At 36.7% G+C, this 19,104-nt stretch overlaps 3 protein-coding genes across 3 annotated transcripts in view; 1 reads left to right on the top strand and 2 right to left on the bottom strand.

Moving 5' to 3' along the window:
- The window catches only part of LOC137017289 (immunoglobulin lambda-1 light chain-like), a 101,476-nt gene that overhangs the window by 5,909 nt on the left and 76,463 nt on the right, over positions 1-19,104 (bottom strand). The window lies entirely within an intron of this gene.
- LOC137017285 (immunoglobulin lambda-1 light chain-like) lies at positions 2,748-18,575 on the top strand. Its single transcript, XM_067381362.1, has 4 exons — positions 2,748-2,795; positions 2,898-3,224; positions 17,445-17,474; positions 18,052-18,575. Exons 1-4 carry the CDS (start codon positions 2,756-2,758, stop codon positions 18,375-18,377), a joined length of 723 nt encoding a protein of 240 aa, XP_067237463.1. The 5' UTR covers positions 2,748-2,755; the 3' UTR covers positions 18,378-18,575.
- Positions 9,232-19,104, bottom strand: part of LOC137017290 (immunoglobulin lambda-1 light chain-like) — a 25,996-nt gene continuing 16,123 nt past the window's right edge. Inside the window, exon 5 of the mRNA XM_067381367.1 lies at positions 9,232-10,384. Within this exon, the coding sequence (XP_067237468.1) occupies positions 10,059-10,384 (326 nt within the window). The 3' untranslated portion in view covers positions 9,232-10,058. The remainder of the gene's footprint in view (positions 10,385-19,104) is intronic.

The raw sequence follows: 19,104 nt of genomic DNA, 5'->3' as shown, positions 1-19,104 counted from the left end.
AACTAATTTGTTTAATTTAAGTTTGTCCTACTCAAACGAATTAAGTATTTTGAGCGTTAGGGTTTACAGTGTGATGTTTATGTTTTATGTGGTGTGAAGAAGTCACATAAACCACATGAAATCCAATCAGAGACTGAACAGACTGAAACAGATTTCCATAAATGTGAATTTGAATAGGATTTCAAGCCACACATGAATGTAACTCGAAATGGATCGGTAAAAATTATATTTCATGTGATTTTTTTGTAACTGTGTAGTTCTGTTCATGTGTTTCTAGTATAATTTTGTGTTCTTGTCTTGTAATCAGTTGTCATTGTTTTCTGTTCATGTTTGCCTGTGCTCCCGTTATTTTGACCCAGTATCCCAGTGTGTCTGATTGTTTTACTCCTGTCATCTGTGTCTTGTAATTACCTCGTTAGTCTTATCAATTATCTACAGTAGTTAGTTCATCTGTTCCCTGTGTATTGAAGCCTTGAGTTTTGTCCTGTTCAGTGTCTGTTATTTTGTTGTTCTGTTCAAGTAAACCTGAGCTCTGTCCATTAAAGCCTGTAAACTGCTGCATTTAGATCCTGTCTCATCCTTTGCTGCAACAGCGTGTGACATTTTTGACCGATCAGACTTGCTAAATCTGATATGCACAAAAATCGAATTTGGACTGACTGTCTGAATGTAGCCTCAAATATTGAAATTCTATTCAAAGCACATTTCTGGAAATCTGTTTCAGTGTACCAACACAATGTCATCATTGCTATAGAAACCATTGCAGATATTACAGTTTTTTTCGATTTCTAAACGACAGTGAGCACAACTGGAGCTACATGTGCAAAACTCTAACTACAGTCTGCACCACCAACAGTCACCTGAGCTAAACAGTTAACACATGACTCAAAACAGGTTCAGTGCAGCCAAACACTATGCACAACCCTCACTGAGATAACACACACTGTCACTCAGAACACACTGAGAGTAAAAACACTAGCATCAAACACCAACACAGAAAATACAAACTTTTCATCTTTACATTTTGAACAATTTCAGTGACTTCATACAAAGTAATATTTTCTTCAAAGAAAAGAGTGACATTCTTTCACATGATTTATTTAAATTTTTAGAACATAATTCTTTAAGGTAAATGAAAATTAACAGTTTTCTTCAATAGTCTGTAGTAATTTACGAAATTACAGTAATGAGTTACATATACAGTATATATATGTGTGTGTTCACTAACAAGTCTAAAACAAGACACCTGCTTAGCCTTTCAGCTGAAATTTCAATGTTTGAAAGGCACAAGGCTGAAATCTATTCTGTTTTGAATGTGTGGTTCACAGTTTTGACAGCAGTGTGTTAGCATTTGAACAAAGTGCTGTAAATCCACAGTGTTGTGCAGGTTGTGGTTAAAGTCATGGGATAAGTGTGTTGAGTTTTGAAAACTGTGTTCAAGCAATGAAAAATGAACTAGAGTTTGGTCCACATGAACTGCTGCTGTGCAGACTGTAGTTAGAGTTTTGCACATGTGACTCCAGTTGTGCCCACTGTCGTTTAGCAATAGAAAAAAACTGTAATATATGAGGGGGGAAATCACGTTTCCTCTATAAATTAAAATTATAGTTCAATGACAATTCTCTAATAAGTGATATATAAATTGTCTGTATTAACATGGATAATCTGCTACATTCAAACACATCAGTGAACAGCAGATGATACTGAATGTGTTTCATAATGAAATGAACTTGACTGTATTTTGTCTCTCTTCACTTCAGCTGAGATTCCTGGTTATCTGCATTAGTCAAACTGATCTGCTCTTCTGACAGAACGATTACATGATTCTTGAACAGATTCAACTGTCAACTACTAGCTGTTAGAGGATATGTGTGATGAATGAACATGATGTTTAACCATTCTTGTGTATTTGATCAGATTTCAAATGTTTATTTCAAAACTAGTGTTACTGCTAGAGAAGATCATCTGTGAAGATCAGAGATGAATGTCTGAATATGGTGGAGAGATGAATTACACAGATGGAGACGATCACATGACTGATAATGAACTAGAGAGTTAGTGACAGATGCAGAAATGACTATTATTTGATACAGTAAAGTTACGATCTAAACTATAATGATCAAAATGCTCCTGATGGCCTGACATTCATGTGAATATGGTGTGAAGTTGATGCTGAAGTTTGTCTTCTGCAGACGCAGTGAGCTGTGGAGATTTTCTTCAGGACAGGAAGTTCAGTCGTGACACACAGGAAACACCTGCTGTTATAATCAGCTCCATGCAAATGATCAGTTTCTCTGTCTCTTTTCATCTGTTCATCCAACCAGACAAGAGTGTTAACAACAAATAATCTTCATCTGTACATGAACAATAATAAAAGAGCAATAAAATGAATGAAAAATACTGGCAAAGTGACACTCATCTATGACGGGTTTTGATTATTTCTGAACATCAGAAGCTTATCAATCTTTTGTTTTTGTTACTTGAGTTATTTTAATGAAGAAGAAACTCTTTTGTAAACCAAACCTCTTACAGAAGAAAGATTCAATCCAGTATGTTTGAGACTTATAACTCAAAAACCATTGATAATAAAGCAGTTTATGCAAATATGTTGATCTGTCAATCACTCAGTGATGTTTCTGATGATGTGTGTGATGATGAATGATGATGTCACTGAGGCTCCTCCCTCTTCAGTCTCTTATGGCTCATCTCGGATCGCTCTGCTCTGTTCAGTCGGCTCACATCACACACTCACATCATGCTGTCAGTCTTCATCATCCTCTTCATCACTCTGTCATGTAAGACGTCACTAGACTGCAGTTAAAGATGCACTTCTGATACGATCATGAATATGTCATACGTGAGTATTGAGTCTCATTAATGGTGTGTTTATTCTGCAGGTGTCAGTGGAGTGACTGTAGTGACTCAGAGTCCATTAATCACAGTCAATAAAGGACAAACGGCTACACTGGACTGTAATCTGGGGACAGTAACTAATTCTGCTGCTAGATGGTACAAACAGACTCCAGGAGGAGTTCCTCAGCATGTGTTAAGATTTTATCATGGCTGGAGCTCAGTTTATTATGGATCTGGTTTCTCTGCTCCTAAATTCACATCAACACATTCATCTCAATCAGATTATAGTCTGATCATCAATAATGTGGATGTTGGTGATTCTGCAGTGTATTACTGTAACACATGGGACAGCTCTGTTACTGAGTTCGTATCACAGTGATTCACAGCATGACAAAAACCTCCTCACTGCTCACATTCACTTCTGCTTCTAGACAACATGATAAGAGCAATACTTCACTTCTCACATTCATGATGAATTACAAACTCATGTTGAGAATATTCTTTACTATTCTGTCCTGTAATTTATCTCCTCTCTTGTGGATCTTTTATGATGTTTTTTTGTCCTGTTTGGATCTTGAGCTCATCTGAATATTGATCTGGATTCTCCTCTCCTAAATTTACAGTATCTTATTCAACCAAGTCTGATTGTCATCTGTCAATCAATAATGAGGATGTGGGTGATTCTGTTGTGTATTATACACATTATTATTTATGCATCAATTATATATGTATTATTGTAGCACATGGCATGTTTCTGTTAAAGAGCATGTGTCACAGCTTCAAACCAGAACAAAAACTATGTAAATTCCTCTAATAATAATTTACAGTTTATAGTTAAAATGTTATACAGTCAGCAAACTGAAACACAGATTTTCTAAATGACAAACCAACACTTTAACCAACACTGTTTTATTAAAGTGTTTCTTGACATTAGGCCAATTACAGTATTTCACAATTGCTAAAACACATTTCTTGAAACCATCACTCATTTTCTCAAAACATTAAACACAAATCCAATCTTCAAACTAATTTCACAAAACGTCTGACTCTTATGGCAAAATCAAACAAAGCTTTCAGATCATACACACATTAAGCAAAATATAAACACATACAGATCATTCATTAGACACTACATTAAAAAATGGAAAACACAACATCCAGAACATGAGGTTACAGAAAAAAAAGTATATTGTAAAACAGTAAACACATTTTGCCATTACATAAAATATATAGAAATCACAAGTAATGTGAATTTAAAGTATACTGTATGTACTGCAAGTACAGTATTATATTCCATATTATATAGTATTGAATGTCTGTATATACAGTACTTACATACTGCAAACATACTGCAAATGACTAAAAGGTCAAAGAAAACTCTAAATGAAAAGCATGATACAGTACACACACACACACACACAAAAACAAAGTTCAGAGTCAGTGAGAGATTCATCACATCTTCATGTTGGGTCCGGCCTAAATCAAGTCAAGTCACCTTTATTTCAATTGCAATTTATACTACACAGATACTAGTCTAGTCTAGTCTAGTATAGTATCGTGTCTAGTCTAGTCTAGTATAGTATCGTGTCTAGTCTAGTCTAGTATAGTATAGTATAGTCTAGTCTAGTCTAGTATAGTATAGTATCGTGTCTAGTCTAGTATAGTATAGTCTAGTCTAGTCTAGAATAGTATAGTATCGTGTCTAGTCTAGTCTAGTATAGTATAGTATAGTATAGTATAGTATAGTATAGTATAGTATAGTATAGTCTAGTCTAGAATAGTATAGTATCATGTCTAGTCTAGTCTAGTATAGTATCGTGTCTAGTCTAGTCTAGTATAGTATAGTATAGTCTAGTCTAGTCTAGTCTAGTATAGTATAGTATCGTGTCTAGTCTAGTATAGTATAGTCTAGTCTAGTCTAGAATAGTATAGTATCGTGTCTAGTCTAGTCTAGTATAGTATAGTATAGTATAGTATAGTATAGTATAGTCTAGTCTAGAATAGTATAGTATCGTGTCTAGTCTAGTCTAGTATAGTATAGTATAGTATAGTCTAGTCTAGTCTAGTCTAGTCTAGTCTAGTCTAGTCAAAGCAGCTTTACAGTGATAACAGATACATGATGATCAGTAATGCAAAGAGGGTTCATTTTGGCTGTACAGCTCTAAAAGAAAATAGTGTCATTGTTCAGCTGAAATCAGTTCAGTGTTGATTCACTTACATTGTAAAGACCATCAATTATTATGTAAATTACTGTAATTATTTTCCTCTATAAAACAGTGATGTCATCATCTAGGCTAGCTTAGTTCAGTTCTCATCCTATAATGTCAGTGCTGTCAGATCAATAATATTGTTGAATATTACTGAATATTGTTGAGGACATTTTCCACATCACAGGCAATGTCGTCTCTTGCCAGGCAAAGGGAAAAACCTGTGCCGGATCCAGCCTTGACAGCCTTGTCTCCACACCCCTTGCTCTTTCTCCTCATCATCCTCTTACACATACTCTTCCTCCTCTACTTTTCAGATTGTTTCCATCTATTGTTGGTATCATCATTCAGCACCTGTGTCATCTGTGCACTCTGAACTGACCTATATTTAATAAAGTTGATTTGATCACATCATTAGAAATAAGTGTGAATTATTTTGAGTCATTGTGTTTAAAGGATGACAACTGTGTTGTAGTTGTGTTTAACTTTTGCCACATGTATTTACCATTTTGCAGCACAGTGCAAAATGTGTTTTAGTGAGTAAGAATGTGTTTAGAGTTTTGCCAAAAGAGTGGATGAGATTTGCAAACAGTGTCTTAACTACCTGAACTTGTTTAAGGTTTTGCCTACAAAGTGACTGATTCGACAAATGGGTTTAGGCCACTGAGAATTGGGTTCAGAGAATGGGGTTTAGTGTTTTAGCAATTGTGAAATACTGTAAGCACCCAAGTCTCTTCACACCTGACAGCTGTGTTTGATCAATTGGTTTATAGGGGTGGTATTTTGGACAGCAGTGTCTTGAAATGGCAAAGAAGTGACATTATGTTAGATTTCTGTGTCTAATGTAGAGAAGTGTGTGTAGTGTTGTGCAAAAAGTGTGAGGCTGAGAATGTGCTTATAGTTGTGCAGTTCTAGGCTAAGGTTTTGCTCCTTGAGTGTAGAGTTTCACTAACTGTGTGTTATTTTTAATTTTAGTGTGTAAGCAATCATAAAAAACTGTAACTCAAACGTCACACTGTGAACTCAGATAACACACATTTATCCATGTGTAAACATTGAGTAGCAAAACTGACGACACACAAATCAGAATCTCAGGATAATATAAATTGGTGATTATGTGCTTCGGAAAATGAATCCTAGTGGTGGGAGACAAAGAGGAAGAGGAAGAGAAATGAAGGGGACGGGGTCAAAGACATTTTGTTCCTGATGAAGAACAAATCACTATAGTTGACCGTGTTCTTGTGTAGGATTGACCATGAGGGCAGTGGGTCTACAGGCTCGTCTACAGGGTTTTATACTCCTTACACACACAGTATAATTACAGTAAACAGCAGCAGCAGTTTAGATGAGAGAAATTTCACTATTCTCTGTACAGTAAATACTGGAGCACATGTTGTTCGCCCTAAAAACTCATAATTGTCAAATTGATTTGTAGCCATAAGTACTTCTTATGTTTGATATTTTTGCAGAACAAAGGGGAGGGAGAGAAGATCTTTTGTCTGAAGACTAAGAAACCAGTATGGCAAATATTACCAGTACTGTAATTCAATTTGGCAGAGGATGCTGAATTTTTTTACTGTACTGTGATTGACAGTATACTGTATTGTATTGCAATTCCAAGTTCATGTTCATGTTCTTTAGTATTTCAATTGTTTTTCTAGTGCTTTTCATCTACTGAAAGATCTCTATACAGTAGTGTAGGCTGTAATGAAAATAAACTATCATTGAACATGTATCTGCTCTATTTATGTTTTATAAATGTGATAGATATTGATCTGTAAAATGATACCTGATTGCCGAAAGGAGGTTTTTGTAACAGTGTTTTCTCTGAGAGCTTTCTGTCCATCCATTGAAAGTCTGTTCACTCAAAACTGTGATGCTTCAAGATGTTCAGAGATTTTGAAGCAGTTTAATCCAAGTCTTCTGAAGAAACACAATCATATGATGAACAGACTGAATTTAGGCTCATTGTGGGGTGAATTGTCCCTATAAAATAAGGGCATTTTTGTCTAGAGTTTTGTAGAAATGTGTGTTTTGAGAACTGAATGAATGGTTTGGGAAATTGTGTCAAATGAATCAGTTATAGTGTGTTAGCAATCGAGAAAAACTGTAATTTGTGTTCTGAAGTTGGACGGGTTACAGGTTTGGAAAGACATGAGAGTGAGTAATTACAGTTTTTGCCTGTTGCTTGAACACTATAGACTCATGCTTAGACTAAAGTAACACAACTTGAAGCTTTTGTTACCATACCTCAAACACATGAACCCATACCTTAAACAAAAGCGCTGCTTTGCACTCTAGTTGCAATTCTGCAACACACTTACTCCTTTATGCAACACACTTGGTCCTGCATACTACACTCTATTTCATACATAAGACACTTTGTTCAAAAATGAAATCTCAGGGTGCCATTTGGAAAACACATGTATCCAAAATACAAAACACATCGGGTAATTGCAACCACTCAAATACACACCTCAAAACGCTTACTTACAAAACTGAACACCAATCAGCCAGCTACAAAAAGGCCTCAGTTAAGCCATTTTGAGAACTTTGCAAGCATGGAGAGCAAGAAGAGGTGGAGGCAGAGGAAGAGGAAGAGAGAGAGGAGTAGGACATGGTCAAAGAGGCACGGAACAATATTTCAGATGATATTAGAGCAATGGTGGTGGATCATGTGGCCAGACCCAAACAGACGGCAGGATCAATAATCCCACCCACGCAAAACTGGCCTGTTTTTCTGTATTTACAGTAGTGTATTTTGTTTTATTTTTGTATCATTTTTGCGTTACTGCATTTACTATACTGTACTGTAAAGTATAGTACTGTGATGTGCAGTATTGAGTTGATGTCATCTGTAACCTTTCAGTACTTTCATTTTTGATTGTTGTGAAAAACTTTGTTGGAAAAAAAAAAAAAAACAGAACAAAAACTGTAAGTGTTGCATTGAACTTCACAGAATGCTAACTGATGAACTGAATAAAAACAGTGAAAATTAAAGACTGCAGTGTTTTATATAAAGTAGACTAGTGTGTTCCCCCTGAACTGAAAGTGTATTCATATAGTGTGTGTCATTTTGTCATCAGAGTTACATTTTGACAAAGGAATGTTAGGTTTTGATAGTAGAGTTTCAATTTGACAGAAATGTGAATGGTATATTTCCCAGTGTTGTGTCATGTTTACTTGTGTGTAGAGTTTTGGCACAATGAGCGAAGTTTTGCAAAATGTGTTCAAGCAACGGGCAAAAACTGTAATGACATAATTTTCATTTTGGGGTGAACTAACCCTTTAATTGGCCTAATGTCAAAAAACACTTTAATAAAACAGTGTTGGATAAAGTGTTAATAAAGTGTTGGATAAAGTGTTGGTTTGTCATTTAGTAAATCTGTGTTTCAGTTTGCTGACTGTATAACAATGTTAATTATAAACTGTAAACTATTATTAGAGGAATTTACATAGTTTTTGTTCTGGTGTGAATCACTGTGACACATGCTCTTTAGCAGAGACATGCCATGTGCTACAATAATATATACATAATTGATGTATTAATAATAATGTGCTTCAGAATAATACACAACAGAATCACCCACATCCTCATTATTGTGCTCTTATCATCTGTTGTCTAGAAGCAGAAGTGAATGTGAGCAGTGAGGAGGTTTTTGTCATGCTGTGAATCACTGTGATACGAACTCACTAACAGAGCTGTCCCATGTGTGACAGTAATACACTGCAGAATCACCAACATCCACATTATTGATGATCAGACGATAATCTGATTGAGATGAATGTGTTGATGTGAATTTAGGAGCAGAGAAACCAGATCCGTATGTTGGAGAGCTATAGCTATGATGAAAATATAACACAAACTGAGGAACTCCTCCTGGAGTCTGTTTGTACCATCCAGCAAAATTAACTAACCCCAGATTACAGTCCAGTGTAGCCGTTTGTCCTTTATTGACTGTGATTAATGGACTCTGAGTCACTACAGTCACTCCACTGACACCTGCAGAATAAACACACCATTAATGAGACTCAATACTCACGTATGACATATTCATGATCGTATCAGAAGTGCTTCTTTAACTGCAGTCTAGTGACGTCTTACATGACAGAGTGATGAAGAGGATGATGAAGACTGACAGCATGATGTGAGTGTGTGATGTGAGCCGACTGAACAGAGCAGAGCGATCCGAGACGAGCCATAAGAGACTGAAGAGGGAGGAGCCTCAGTGACATCAGCATTCATCATCACACACATCATCAGAAACATCACTGAGTGATTGACAGATCAACATATTTGCATAAACTCCATTATTATCAGTGGTTTTTGAGTTATAAGTCTCAAACATACTGGATCGAATTTTCCTTCTGTAAGAGGTTTGCTTTACAAAAGAGTTTCTTCTTCATTAAAATAACTCAAGTAACAAAAACAAAAGATTGATAAGCATCTGATGTTCAGAAATAATCAAAACCCGTCATAGATGAGTGTCACTTTGCCAGTGTTTTTCATTCATTTTATTGCTCTTTTATTATTGTTCATGTACAGATGAAGATCATTTGTTGTTAACGCTCTTGTCTGGTTGGATGAACAGATAAAAAGAGACAGAGAAACTGATCATTTGCATGGAGCTGATTATAACAGCAGGTGTTTCCTGTGTGTCACGACTGAACTTCCTGTCCTGAAGAAAATCTCCACAGCTCACTGCGTCTGCAGAAGACAAACTTCAGCATCAACTTCACACCATATTCACATGAATGTCAGGCCATCAGGAGCATTTTGATCATTATAGTTTAGATCGTAACTTTACTGTATCAAATAATAGTCATTTCTGCATCTGTCACTAACTCTCTAGCCAGAATATCGTCTGCAGAAAACGACACAGTTAAAGCCATTCTTGAACTATTTTTGATAGTTTCTATATTCATGATTTCTATCACACTACGTCAGAAGATATTATTACTCATAATCAGTCAAACAACACATCAGATTGTCTGAGTTCAGTCGCTGCAGTCAGATTTCTTGATGTTTGTTCTGGTGGTTTTTGAGGCGACAGAAGCTTCACATGTCAGATCTTTGTCTTTGTCCCACTCTGAGCTCTCAATGATTAAATAACTGCTCATCCTGAACTTCTTATCAGGCTGCTGTTCAGCAGAGCCGGTGAAGACGCCTTCAGTGACTGAGTTCCCGTTCACAAGCCAGCGCACATCAGCAAAAGCCGCAGACATGTGATCGATCAGACACACCAGAGTGACTTTACTGGAGCTGATCAGCTCTTCTCTGGATGGACGGAGGATGTTCAGCACAGGAGGAGCAACATCAGCATCTGCACGACACAAACCACCATTAACATGATGAAAACACATCTGCATCTCAGACACACTTCTGAAATACTGAACTATGACCACATTTAAAGCTTTCATTTCTACAATTTCACACATCACCATGTCAACAATTAATATTTTCTTGCATTATTTAATAAAGATTTATGTAACATCATTTATGTTCAATACATGCATCTGAATGTTCTTGATAAAAAAATATCCTGCAACATAAAAATCAAGTGCTGTATTTGAGTAGTTTGTTGAATTTTTAATATCATCATCAAGATTTGATGTTAAAATGTACATGAATATATATGGCACAGTGTATATTTTAGCTACTGACACTATTTATTTCTACCATTTTTAATAATATTTGTTCCTTCACTGACTCATTTTCAACTGTCCTGCAGTGTGAAAAATACAGTAAAAATATTTTATGAGGTTAATCAGTTTTATTCAAATGAGGATTTTTTTTTTTTTTAAATCCATCAAATTAAACACAAAGCAGATGCTTTTCCTTAAATGACAACATGAGTACAGATTTTTCTGTAGTAATAATAATAATAGTAATAACAGCTGAATATAATTATGAACCATATAGAAATCAGAGATGAAAGTTAAAGCTGTAGTGAAAGTCTTTTCAGTTTATTTCAGGACTGTTTACTGGAAGTTCTTGATAAAACTGTTAATTCACACATTTAACTGTAAATTAACTATAAGGTAAACTCAAAAATAAAGATTTTATATATCAATAATGAAGTGTAGATTATATGTAATGCAGTGAAAAGATTTTGGTAACACTTCAGTATAGGGAACATTTATTCACTATTAACTACGACTTTTCCCTCAATAAACTCCTAATTTACTGCTTATTAATAGTTAGTAAGTTAGTTGTTAAGTTTAGGTATTGGTTAGGATTGATAATGTAGAATAAGGTCATGGAGAATAAAGACATTAATATTTGCTTAATAAGTACTGATAAAAAGCCAATATTCTAGTAATGTGCATGCTAATAAGCAACTAGATAAAAGACCCTAAAATAAAGTGTCGACGATCATAATAACGATAATCAAAGATTTTACCATTGAAAATACAGTGTAAAGATGACTTACCCGTCACAATGAGTTTTGTTCCTTGTCCGAATACCACAATGAAACATTTCATATGTTCAGCCGTACAAAAACCTCCTCAGTCTGTGAAGAGACACAAACAGAAGTGAAACACTCACTCAACCTCATCTGACTGTGTCCTTTACACATTTAATTCATGGAGAAACGCTTCAGATTCAAACACAGACACTCATGTTGCTGTTTTAGTCTTCATATTAGTTGTGTTTGACTGCTGTGTATTAAAGTGCTTTCTATGATTTATGGCTGTTGTTATTCTGCAGGTGTCAGTGACTGCAGTGAATCCTGCTGTTGTCTCAGTCAATGAAGGACATAAAGTCACTCTGAACAGAAACACATGAAGATCTACATATGAAGATGATGGACACTGGAGGAATGTTTCTCACAAACTAATGGGACTTTCTGTCTCCTGAAGAGCACAAAAGGAGAAATTTAGCAGAATGTGTAAGCTGCTCTTTTACAAGTAATGAAAGTGAACAGTGACTGTCCAACTACAAACAGGACAAAAATATCATAAAAGCACTACAAGAGATGAGTTAAATTACAGGACAGTAAAGAAACTGTAAAATATTCTCAGCATCTGTGATCAGTTTTTACTGTAATTCATCATGAATGTGAGAAGTGAAGTATTGCTCTTATCATCTGTTGTCTAGAAGCAGAAGTGAATGTGAGCAGTGAGGAGGTTTTTGTCATGCTGTGAATCACTGTGATACGTGTTCTTGAGCAGTGTCGTCCCATGTGTTACAGTAATACACTGCAGAATCACCAACATCCACATTATTGATGATCAGACTATAATCTGATTGAGATGAATGTGTTGATGTGAATTTAGGAGCAGAGAAACCAGATCCATATTTAACTGAGCTCCAGCCATGATAAAATCTTAACACATGCTGAGGAACTCCTCCTGGAGTCTGTTTGTACCATCTAGTCTGAGCATTAGTTACTGTCCCCAGATTACAGTCCAGTGTAGCTGTTTGTCCTTTATTGACTGTGATTAATGGACTCTGAGTCACTACAGTCACTCCACTGACACCTGCAGAATAAAAACAAGCTTTATATGAGATTGTGTGTCAAAACACTTGAAATCTGACATCAGATCTGATGAAAACTTACAGGTCAGAAGAGTGAAGAAAGCACAGGATATTGTGATCATCTTGTGATTTGGTCCGTGTGACGTGTAAAGATGAGCAGTGCTGTAGAATAATGCTGAGATGATCAGAGAGAGAAACTTTAAGACAGTCAAGAGCTCTGAGAGGGAGGAGCCACTGAAAGACCCGCCCACCTCCTGCAATAGACCCGCCCACATCTGACAAACTACACGTGTGCTTCTCACTTAGTTTTTTCTTAATTTCACTTCTGATTAAAATTTGATCAGATTTAGCAAGTGTAAACGTCCAAAATGTTTTTACAAATCCGTTTCGAGCTTCATTCAGGCTGTGTTCACACTGTCAGTCCAAATCTGATTATTTGTGTATCTGATTGGAATCTGATCTAAAATTATTGACTTTCACATTCTGTGTCGCAACTGTTCAGATCCGATTTTTGTGTACATGCCACTCTTTTGTTTTCCAGGATATCTGCATTGGTTTCTATGGCAATGACGTTGAGTCGATAGGCACATGCTAAAAACACCAACACCAACTGCAGCATGGAGGGGTTTGCAATACAGATGTTGTCTACTGCATTATGATGAGGCAGTGACTGAAATAGCAGGCTGATATGAGCGGCTTTATTCCGTACTGTCGTCTCTGCTGGTTTCAAAACATTTCTCTTATATTGTCATTTTCTGCTCGTCCAGCACTTAACAACACAACCCTGTTTCTGCAGCAACTTTCAGCATGTTTCCTTGAACAACGTCTGATGTTTATGTTTTATGTGGTGTGAGGAAGAGTCAGATTCAAGAGTCAATCAGACTTTTTCCCTTTTTGTTCTGTCAGCACAGAGGGTTTCTGTGTGAACTCTTTTACACATCTGACACCTGTAAAATTATAATAAATAAAATTAATCAACTTTGACACCGTGAGAGAACAACATGTTTGTAGTGAAATGTGTAACTTACATGACAGAAGAGAGAGGAGAGTGAAGGAGAAAATGATCAGCATCTTCCTGTGATGAGCAGTTTGAGTTTAGTGGAGAGATGAAGAGAATAAGAGAGATGGAGAAACTCATATATGAGGAAGAGAAACTCTGAAAGAGGGAGGATCACTAGAGTTCAGCCAGTCATTTCATCCTCCTGATCAAACACAGACTGATTTAATTCTCTTACTTAATTCATATATATGAGGGGGAAATCATGTTTCCTATATAAATTAAAATTATAGTTCAATGACAATTCTCTAAAAGTGATATATAAACTGTCTGTATTAACATGGATAATCTGCTACATTCAAACACATCAGTGAACAGCAGATGATACTGAATGTGTTTCATAATGAAATGAACTTGACTGTATTTTGTCTCTCTTCACTTCAGCTGAGATTCCTGGTTATCTGCATTAGTCAAACTGATCTGCTCTTCTGACAGAACGATTACATGATTCTTGAACAGATTCAACTGTCAACTACTAGCTGTTAAAGTATATTTGTGAATATGTTTGAGAGATGAATTACACAGATGGAGACGATCACATGACTGATAATGAACTAGAGAGTTAGTGACAGATGCAGAAATGACTATTATTTGATACAGTAAAGTTACGATCTAAACTATAATGATCAAAATGCTCCTGATGGCAACCTGGTCTCATAGGAAATATACCACCAGGTACGTATTGCTATAGTTCTGAAACAAAAACGTCCACTGGGGTCGCTAAAGAGAAGGACATGTTACATTTAACAGTCAGAGGTATGTACACTACAGCATATCCAATTATCCTAAAACTGTGTTATTTTAGTGATAAATGTAACGTGATTCGTGTTATATTACTGAAACATGTTTAATCTGATGGTAAATGTAACGTTAGAATCATGAGAGTGCTCACGACGCCAGTAGAACAGATAAGCTAATTTAGCTAGCTTCCTTCAATTAACATTACGTACTCTGCAGTACAAAAATTACAGCCGCAGCATACATCGACAGAACCCTGGCAAAGTAGGTACGTTTGTAGCCAGGTGGCTATAGTGAACTAAAATTAGCGCTTGCTAAGTTCTTTTTTTAGTGATAAATGTTTGCTGTAATGGTAAATGTGATGTTAGAATCGTGTGTGAGCACTCCTGATAAAAGCAATGCCCTTCAATTATGTTTCTGTAGTACATTTTGTAGCTAGCTAGGTGGCTAACGTTGGTGAGCTAACGGTGAACTGTCTGAACATAAAACTTATATGTTTGCACATACACACATTCAGCAAATCACCAGTTCACCAGTTATGAGCACATCCATATGTGCAAACAAATGCAATATACATCGCATTACTTTCGATGTATTATTAGATGAGGTTAATCTGCGTTTATACCTTAAGAACTACAAATCCCATTAAACTGTCGACCAATAATGTGTTGCCATAAAACGCCATGTGCAAACATGCGCACTATCAATGTGTGTGTGTGTGCGCGCGCGCGCGCCCACAGTAAGAAACTACGTTTACATCACCAAACAATTTTATATGTGCTTGCAGGTTCCCGACATATGAAAGTGATAGAAAAGCAGCAAGTTAGTCTCAACTTGTGCCATAGCCATTGCTTGTGAGTGCGCATTACTACATTTATGTATGTATTCTACATGCATTTTAATGTAGCTGTTGAATCTGCACATACGTCTAGGCCAGCCCAAATAGGCCAGTAGCCCCTCACTTCAGAACACTCAAGATCCAAGGGGCGGAGTCGGGTAGATTAAGATATATGGAAAGTGGGAGGAGTTGGATCTAGAACCAGGAGGTGGAGATGGGTAGGTTTAGAGCCAGGGGGCGGAGTCGGGTAGGTTTAGGGCTATGGAAAGTGGGAGGAGATACACTCCGCCCCTTGGATCTTGTGTTCTGCAGTGAGGACTATCTCAAGTAGGCTGCAGCCTGCGGTTATTTCACTTTAATGGCAATTAATAGGTCCTTTTCAGTGACATTAAAGTGAAATAACTGAACATAAACATATGAGCTTGATAAAAATGCTCATTTTAGAAGAAAATTTCAGATAGCACTTAGAGGCTTTGCATCTGAAGTCTTCATATATACACATATCCATGGTGATTCCCCATCCCTGTGTCACCCCTGGAACCCGATTTGTTGTATGTTGGTTTCCAATAGAGGGTATGCACATGACGTCACCGTCAACCATTATGACTGCGGTCACGCCCATTAAGTGGCAAAAGACTGAGTGGCAGGATTGGTTTTCAGCGTGAATGCCGCAAAAAACACACAAAACACATCCAAAACAGGAAAGAGCTTTGCGATTGACTGTACAAATAGCTTTGACACAAAACCTGAAGTATAATTTTACAGACTGCCGAAAGCTACAGAAAAAAGAAGCAAATGGATCACTGCAATTCACAGAAACAGCTGGACTCCAGCAGAGAAACATGGATTTGTAGTTAGCATTTTGTGTCAAATTGTTGGATTTTGAGGTAAAATCATAACGTATATATTGTATTGTTATATACGTATATATTGTATTGTTATATACAAATTAAGATCCTGCGAGGTGATTCTCCCGCACTGAGGCCGCCCCTAACCCGCCCTGTTTACCACCTGCTTTTGGGCTGCATTCATAAACATCCCGCCCTTTAGGAGACGGGACCTCGGCGCTACAGGGGCCGTTACTGGTGTGGTGCCAAATTTAAAAAACCTGCCAGATTAAGATCACCCTAGTAATGGTAGGTGTTGGAGTAGGTTTGGGGGAGGGGTTAGGATTAGGGGTGGGGTTAAGATTCAGATAGACTTGAGGGTGAGGATGGTCATAATTTGGCAGGGAGTCGAAATTCAGCACATAAATACTGGAGCACATCTTCTACATCCTCAAACTCGAAACTGTCCAGTTGATTTGTAGCCAAACTTACATGTAGTGTATTTTTGCAGAACGGCGACTGCCTAGTGGACAAGAGTAGACAATATCTTTTGTCAGAGGACCAACAAACTGCTATAGTGCTGTAAATACAGTCACTGTCAATACTGTAATATATTTCAAACTAGGCAGTGCAGAAGCCTGTGTGTTTGTTAAGTTTGTGTGTAATCTGATCATCAATAATGTGGATGTTGGTGATTCTGCAGTGTATTATTGTGGCACATGGGACGACACTGATGAGTTCGTATCACAGTGATTCACAGCATGACAAAAACCTCCTCACTGCTCACATTCACTGCTGCTTCTAGACAACAGATGATAAGAGCACTACTTCACTTCTCACATTCATGATGAATTACAGTAAAAACTGATCACAGATGCTGAGAATATTTTCATGTTTCTTTACTGTCCTGTAATTTAACTCGTCTCTTATGGTGGTTTTTTGATATTTTTGTCCTGTTTGTAGTTGGACAGTCACTGTTCACTATATGCTATTATTAATTGTAAAAGAGCAGCTCACACATTCTGCTAAATGTCTCTTTTTGTGCTCTTCAGGAAACAGAAAGTCCCGTTAGTTTGTAAGAAAATGTTTCTCCAGCGTCCGTCATCAGTAGATCTTCATGTGTTTCTGTTCAGAGTGACTTTATGTCCTTCATTGACTGAGACAACAGCAGGATTCACTGCAGTCACTGACACCTGCAGAATAACAACAGCCATAAATCATAGAAAGCACTTTAATACACAGCAGTCAAACACAACTAATATGAAGACTAAAACAGCAACATGAGTGTCTGTGTTTGAATCTGAAGTGTTTCTCCATGAATTAAATGTGTAAAGGACACAGTCAGATGAGGTTGAGTGAGTGTTTCACTTCTGTTTGTGTCTCTTTACAGACTGAGGAGGTTTTTGTACGGCTGAACATATGAAATGTTTCATTGTGGTATTCGGACAAGGAACAAAACTCATTGTGACGGGTAAGTCATCTTTACACTGTATTTTCAATGGTAAAATATTTTCACTGTATTACATATAATCTACGATTCATTATAGATTTATAAACTCTTTATTTTTAGTTTACCTTGTAGTTAATTTACAGTTAAATGTGTGAATTCAGACAGTTTTATCAAGAACCTCCAGTAAACAGTCCTGAAATAAACTGAAAAGACTTTCACTACAAACATTATTAAAAATGGTAAAAAAAAAAATAGTGTCCGCACCTAAAATATACACTGTGCCATATATATTCATGTACATTTTAGTATAAAATCTTGATGTTGATAACAAAAATCCAACAAACTACTCAAATACAGCACTTGATTTTTATGTTGCAGGATATTTTTATCAAGAACATTCAGATGCATGTATTGAACATAAATAATGATGTTACATAAATCTTTATTAAATAATGCAAGAAAATATTAACTGTTGACATGGTGATGTGTGAAACTGTAGAAATGAAAGCTTTAAATGTGGTCATAGTTCAGTATTTCAGAAGTGTGTCTGAGATGCAGATGTGTTTTCATCATGTTAATGGTGGTTTGTGTCGTGCAGATGCTGATGTTGCTCCTCCTGTGCTGAACATCCTCCGTCCATCCAGAGAAGAGCTGATCAGCTCCAGTAAAGTCACTCTGGTGTGTCTGATCGATCACATGTCTGCGGCTTTTGCTGATGTGCGCTGGCTTGTGAACGGGAACTCAGTCACTGAAGGCGTCTTCACCGGCTCTGCTGAACAGCAGCCTGATAAGAAGTTCAGGATGAGCAGTTATTTAACCATTGAGAGCTCAGAGTGGGACAAAGACAAAGATCTGACATGTGAAGCTTCTGTCGCCTCAAAAACCACCAGAACAAACATCAAGAAATCTGACTGCAGCGACTGAACTCAGACAATCTGATGTGTTGTTTGACTGATCATGAGTAATAATATCTTCTGACGTAGTGTGATAGAAATCATGAATATAGAAACTATCAAAAATAGTTCAAGAATGGCTTTAACTGTGTCGTTTTCTGCAGACGATATTCTGGCTTTAATGCGAATGTAAGAAGATTTACAACCTGTTCAATAAACTGCATGTTAAACAAACAGTTTTATTGTTGATTTCTTGTTTTCTTATTCATTACTAAGTCAATTTTCACTTCTACAAGCAATGAAAGACTGAACAATGAAAGTGTATCAAAGACTCAAATAAACCATCTTCAGTTTGAAAATATATGAAACCTCTGCTGCCATCTTCAGTGGAAAGAGCAAATTAAACTAGTGTTACTGCTAGAGAAGATCATCTGTGAAGATCAGAGATGAATGTCTGAATATGGTTGAGAGATGAATTACACAGATGGAGACGATCACATGACTGATAATGAACTAGAGAGTTAGTGACAGATGTAGAAATGACTATTATTTGATACAGTAAAGTTACGATCTAAACTATAATGATCAAAATGCTCCTGATGGCCTGACATTCATGTGAATATGGTGTGAAGTTGATGCTGAAGTTTGTCTTCTGCAGACGCAGTGAGCTGTGGAGATTTTCTTCAGGACAGGAAGTTCAGTCGTGACACACAGGAAACACCTGCTGTTATAATCAGCTCCGTGCAAATGATCAGTTT

The sequence above is a fragment of the Chanodichthys erythropterus genome, chromosome 3, assembly GCF_024489055.1.
Source record: "Chanodichthys erythropterus isolate Z2021 chromosome 3, ASM2448905v1, whole genome shotgun sequence".
In the NCBI taxonomy this organism is placed as follows: domain Eukaryota; kingdom Metazoa; phylum Chordata; class Actinopteri; order Cypriniformes; family Xenocyprididae; genus Chanodichthys; species Chanodichthys erythropterus.
Note: the sequence above shows the minus strand (reverse complement) of the source record. Positions and strands in the feature narration are given on the sequence as shown.

Excerpts from the sequence above, each read along its gene's own strand:
- LOC137017285 (XM_067381362.1), top strand. The coding sequence starts at position 2,756 with ATGCTGTCAGTCTTCATCATCCTCTTCATCACTCTGTCAT. Across the intron at positions 2,796-2,897 it reads CCTCTTCATCACTCTGTCAT|GTGTCAGTGGAGTGACTGTA; the intron begins GTAAGACGTCAC and ends TTTATTCTGCAG. Across the intron at positions 17,475-18,051 it reads AACAAAACTCATTGTGACGG|ATGCTGATGTTGCTCCTCCT; the intron begins GTAAGTCATCTT and ends TGTGTCGTGCAG.